Raw genomic sequence first — 6,130 nt, forward strand, 5'->3', positions numbered from 1 at the left:
CCAATTAATTAATAAACCAAAGGACCAAAAACCCAAGGAATCATATGGTAGCACTTTTCTGTTCTTTGCATGTCAGTATTACTGATGTACGCCTACAGGTGATGTGTGAATATGAATGCTGTATTCTTCTGATTAATGCAGTGATATACTACTGGACCCTTGTGTTACCCAGTCTGAGTGGGGCAGCAGTGCTACTTATAGCAGCAGCCCTGGGAGAGTATGGAGGAGTGTTCTGTGGACTGGTCTTTCCCTGGGTAGCAAAAGTCACCTTGTCTCAGTACCACAGAATAAGCAGCTATCAAAGGTTAGAAGTTTATGTACCTTCATAGTACATGGTACCTTATATACTATGAGGTTGTATTGCTTTTTATTACTGCAGTTTAGATTTAAATGTGTGGGGGGTTTTTTGTTTGTTTGTTTCTGTTTTGCTTCTAGGTTACCAAATCCTATCTATCTCGGAACCTTGATTGCAGGCATAATGCATTCCTTAGTCTGCTTTTACTGTAAAATTCTGCCTAATATCCTTTGTTGGCATATTGCTTGCATAAACTTGTCATAATTGTTTTAGTACAAAGAAAATAAGACTTCAGGTTGCCCTTAACTTATTACATATTTGGCCAGCTCATGCTCTCTTACAGGTTTCAGTACTCCATTTCTCTGTGGTTCTTCTGCTTTTGTGGAAGGTTCTAACACAGGATCCAGGAAGACTCAAAGTATCTGATGCAGACCCCAGATTCTCCAGCATAGCAGACCTAGTAGAAGCAAAACAGAATCCCAGTCAGTTCTGCATTCACTGTGAGGTGAGTCAGTAATGAAGCAGAGAGCATTTGGTGCTTGGCTTTTGGTTACTGCTGTGTGCAGGTTATTATTGTGGTATGCTGCTAAGCCTTAGTCCACCATAAATTGTTGAATACATAGAATTACATTCATTGTCTGCATCTTCTGTCAGAGACCTTTTAATATAATATAACATACATTACATTTGAAATCTGGAATAAAAAAAAAAAAAAAAAAAGTTGTCTCATTCCATGTCTTTTTTTTTTTTCCAGCTGTTCCAAGTGGACAAGTGCAAGCACTGTCGCCTGTGTGACTACTGTGTCATGGATTACGACCATCATTGCCTCTTCCTGAACCGCTGCATAGGCCGGGCAAACCACCGTGCCTTTGTGCTCTTCATCCTGGCCATGCTCATCGGCCACCTCCTCTTCATCAGCACATCTGGACATTACCTATACGGGAGGCTGGCCATGGAGGAGCAAACAAGCTGGACATCAGCAGCAGGGAGGGAGGCGTGGGTACTACTGCTCCTCCTTCTTAACATGCTAACACTCCTCTGGGAGGTGTGGCTGCTCAGTGAGCAGTTTGAGGCTATTTCCACTGGAACCACCACGTATTTTAGGCAGTGTCATCGTAAGCAGCCTTCCTGGAGCAAGCGTTTGGCCACGTTTCTCACTTTTCTGATTGAAGGAAAGAGTGGTCAGCAGCACAACTATGTTGTCATTTAGAAATGAAGGACTCATTTAATACATAGATAGTGACAGTGCAGAGAGTTCTTTTGAGAAATGGACTCATGAGGAATTGTCAGTGAAAATGGTTAGATGGAGTTATTTGTCTTTGTCTTTTACTGGTACAACATAAAAGTATTGGTTTTACTAACAAGCAACTTGAATGCATATAGTGAATACTGTATGTTAGAGGAAGCATTTTCCTCTTTTCAGTGGTCAGTATGTCACTGATCACATGTCAATTAGTAATAAGTAGTATGCAGATTTCACTGAACCTTCTAGAGATAGTTTTAATAAATGTGTAATATTTGTGTTGTTACAATTTAATATTTAAATGTTGAATTGTTTGAATAATTTGAAAAAGCTTGGGAAAGAAATAGGTAGGCTAAGTCAAAAAAGAAATTCTATATAATATTATATAGAATTTCTTTTTTGACTTAGCCTACCTATTTCTTATATATATATATATATATAAAATAAATACATTTACAAATTACATATAAATACAAAAAAACAAATAAATACAAAATATAAATTACAAATAAATACATTTACAAATTACAAAATAGACGGATTTCTGAACTGTCACAAATGTGAACTACGTCATGTAGATTGGTGTGTGTGTGTGTGTGTGTGTGTGTGTGTGTGTGTGTGTGTGTGTGTGTGTGTGTGTGTGTGAACACACACCAATCTACATGACGTAGTTCACACTTGTGACAGTTCAGAAATCCGTCTATTTTGTAATTTGTAAATGTGTTTATTTTAATATTTAAATCGGTAATTCTATACATATTATGCTTGTTAAGGTTAGTAACGGTGCATGAACGTCGACCTTTACAATATACCGATTAAAACGTATTTCCCGCACTTGTCGACTTGATTTTTCCTTTATGCAGCCCGCGTATTAGGCCTACACGACGTAATTATGCGTCGTGTTCTGTGGGCGGATGCAAACATGGAAGCTGTGTGTGATGCTTGACTCACTGGTAGGAGGAACAGAGTAGTTCGCTAGCTAGCTTACGAGGAAAGGTCGTGGGTGCATCGGGGTTTGCTAACTGTCAGGCTAAGCAACGATCCCCTGCCAAAACTCAATATTTAAACAGCACATATAATATAGAACAAAATTCAACGATGCAACCATGCTCAAATCGCAAATGTCAACTTTTATAAACATTTATAAAATGTTTTACCTCTAGTTTCAAAAACGTTTCTCACGTGCCATCGCACACATATAACCGCACCGAAAGTGACCAACACGCTAGACTTGATATTCAGATAAAAAATAAGGAAAACATTGTAATGGATTGTTTTGGTGAACTTCATAAGTGATGTCTAGATTAACCTGTTACACCAGTGGTCTCATCCTTTTATGTCCAGCAACTTCCAAAAAATGTAGGTTGTAGTTCCTGACCCCCTCTCTGGAACACGTTACATTGCTAGCATTACCTTCTAGTATGTTTCTAAATTTTATCATATATGATTGCTATTTACGCACAGAACAACATACTCCAGAAGAAAATATAATTTATCCACTCAACTGTTCATTTTTGGCTTAGAGTTAACGAAGTCGCACATGCTGAACTGGGTACTTTTGTTGTTGTTTGAACAGTTCATGTGCTTCTTATCCGTCATTCTTAGCTTCTACATATATGACAATGGAAGCAAATATATTAAATTGCTAAAATTATATCAAAAATACTTTTTCCACAACCTGCCTGCGATCGCCCAAAATTCCACTCCGCTAAACACCGCCGTAACCTTCAGGAAATCTATAATTAAAGACTATTTAATTGACTAGTTTTAAATCCATGAAAAGCAAACTTCCTTTTTCAACTCCCATTACTTTAGCTTGAACTATTTACCTGGCACTTCATATTCCTTTTGTTTTTGACATTATACATATGTGCAAAGAAACCTATTTATTTAAAAAAAGGAATAAATTATTCCGATACACCTAATTTTCACCATCGAGCTTTTGATACCGTGAAACCGCGATTTTTGTAGACAAGACTATCATATAGTGAACATTTCCAATCGTAACACTGATCTTCCTTATTCACAATAAATTGGCTTTAACAGGATAATGGACATTTTATAGGATTACAAGCGTGTACCTGTAGCTGACATGTTCAACTGCCTGTCAAATATATGCCTTTTCATTCGAGAAGAACGTATCCTGTGTACAGCGTTGGGTAGGGTGATTAATAAAAGAACAAAAGAGGGCTTCGTGCTGGTCTACTAGCGTGCTTTTGAGCAGAGATTTTATCATTAATCATCTACTTAGCTAGTGTTTGCTCTGATACTAATTTTCACTGGTTTCATTGTGGTCAGCCAGTCAGCAAAGTAACATGAATCTGCAAAGCCAAGGAATATGGCAATGGGCAATTGCATTTCATTACTGCTGTGACATGGGTCTAGCCACTGATGCAAGCCCCCACCCCCATCCCTTACCCTTTCTCTATCTGCTGCTGCAGCTTTGTGAGGAAATGCAATTTGGCAGTTTATCCCAGAGCATCCTTATCAAGGGCTTTAATCTCTTAGAGGGCACGGTTTAAGACTAAAATGCCTGTTTTGAGTTGTACAACTATTGCACAGCATTCACAGTAATAATGAGATGAAAACCAGTGTTCTTAAAGAGCTTGTGTAAGGATGTGTTAACCCTATGACTGTAAGCAGTATATCTCCTATCAGCTGGCATGCTTTCCTGTTCTAGGGAGTGAATCACTGCTCTGGACTCAAATAACTACCATCATTATATGAAACACTGAATTATTTGAATCATGCATGTTTAGGTGCATCATGTATATTAATAGATGAAACAATAATTCAGCCTAATTCCCTGTGTTTATCTTATTTGTTCTTGAGCTGGATTAAGGAGTCAGCCTTATCCACTGCATACCTGTTTGACACAATGTTCTTGCCTGAAATTTGGGCCATAATGCTCTGGCAGCCTTCTTCACTGGCTGAGGATCTTTATTGCAGCAGCTTTGGAAGAGCCCTCACTGCTTTTTTTTTTTTATTATTTATTTATTTATTTTTTTATAAAGATGACCAATTTGGATGTAGCACTTCAATTAGTTAATTAAGTCACCACCAGCCAAATATTAGGTAAAATTATTTCTTATTATATCTTCTTTTTTTTATTATTTTTCTGAGATGCATATAATTAGCTAACAATACATCACAGGTTGGGAGTGTTCAGTGTCCTTTGATAAATAAATGTGCTTGACATGCAAAGACATTAAGCTAGAAAGTTAGAAAAATAATTATTGCTAGTGTGTGTGTGTGTGTGTGTTTGTGTGTGTGTGTGTGTGTGTGTTTGTGTGTATGTTTGTTTATCACACTTCCAAGATACTTTCAAAAATCACCAAATGAAAGATAACCAAGGAAAACTTTAGTTTTATTAATATAGGATGTTATTTTCACTTCTCTGTTGCCAGTCATCACTTCCTAAGATGTCTGTTTGAATGTAGCAAGCACAGCCACAGTTTTTGCCTCATGTGTTAGATGTTACATTCTCATATTTCACTGTTGTCAGCCCTCTAATTTTTTTCCACTGTGCTGATGAATCTTGTAAATTGTGACATGCTCTTCAAAAGCAGCTGATTTGATACAGAAAGTACTAAGTAAGTGAAGCACATGTTGATCTTGTTATTTGTACCGATGACGTTAAATATGGAATCTGCTCCTCAGTGCCACTTTTGTTGTGTTGTGGTGACTTGCTCACATTCTTCTCAGTGATACAACATTATCTGATTGTTTTTGCACATTGAAAGCTGACTACACTAAATGCCTCCCATTCGATGGCTTCAGGGACAAGAGAAAAACGAATCTGCTAAATGGCTTCATCTTGCTTAACTGTGATTTCTGTGCAGAGACGCCAGACAGCAGATCCAGGATACACTGATTGTACTTGGAGATGTACCAGCTATGAAAAACTCAAAGTACCAGAGAAGACACTGGAAGACTTTAGGTAATAACCCCCCCCCCCATATTGTTCAAAGTTTTTAAAATAAATTATCATCCATCACAACTCTCTGTTGAATTAATGAAAGTACACAATTGTATTACTAAGTCAAAATTATATTTACTAGTCTGAATCTATGGTGTCTTTAAATGCACAGCATATGTTCTAATGTTCTCTCTGAGGCAGTATCCTGTATATTTCACTGCTTTTGGCTTGCCTTACATATGGCCTGGTGACTTTGACATCTGATTGACTGATCTACAATAAGCACTTAACAGCTTTATGTAACCGCTCCTGGCACAAGTCCAGCATATGCTATTTGAAGAGAAAGCAGGACTTTTGGTTGGAGTGAGACTCAAATGAATTCTTGTTATGATGAATAATGGCACTACCATTAATATGTTTAATATGTAAAAAGCATGGGTATGTTGAGAAGGTTGTAAAATGGATTTTATCACGAAGCGGTAGTTAGATATTGTATTGTGGATATTGTATATGCGGTTATGTATTGTAAGCCTGCAGTGAGTAATTTATTGACAGCTCTTCAAAACAGTTTTAGTAACTGACATTTTAGCTTGGACATGGTGACTAATATGGTGACTCTTGTTAAGTTACAAGAAGAATAAGGAAATAGTATGAGAAACAGGGAAGTTGAATT

The 6,130-nt window shown here is 37.3% G+C and overlaps 1 protein-coding gene across 1 annotated transcript in view; it reads left to right on the forward strand.

Moving 5' to 3' along the window:
- The window catches only part of si:ch211-223a10.1 (probable protein S-acyltransferase 23), a 4,099-nt gene extending 2,580 nt beyond the window's left edge, over positions 1–1,519 (forward strand). Inside the window, exons 6-10 of the mRNA XM_027009411.2 lie at positions 1–47; positions 142–304; positions 436–518; positions 610–800; positions 1,050–1,519. The exon at positions 1–47 is cut by the window's left edge and continues 27 nt beyond it. Coding sequence (XP_026865212.2) covers positions 1–47; positions 142–304; positions 436–518; positions 610–800; positions 1,050–1,505 — 940 coding nt within the window. The 3' untranslated portion in view covers positions 1,506–1,519. The remainder of the gene's footprint in view (positions 48–141; positions 305–435; positions 519–609; positions 801–1,049) is intronic.
- The last annotated feature ends 4,611 nt before the right edge of the window (positions 1,520–6,130 follow it).

The sequence above is a fragment of the Electrophorus electricus genome, chromosome 11 (genome assembly GCF_013358815.1).
Source record: "Electrophorus electricus isolate fEleEle1 chromosome 11, fEleEle1.pri, whole genome shotgun sequence".
NCBI lineage: Eukaryota > Metazoa > Chordata > Actinopteri > Gymnotiformes > Gymnotidae > Electrophorus > Electrophorus electricus.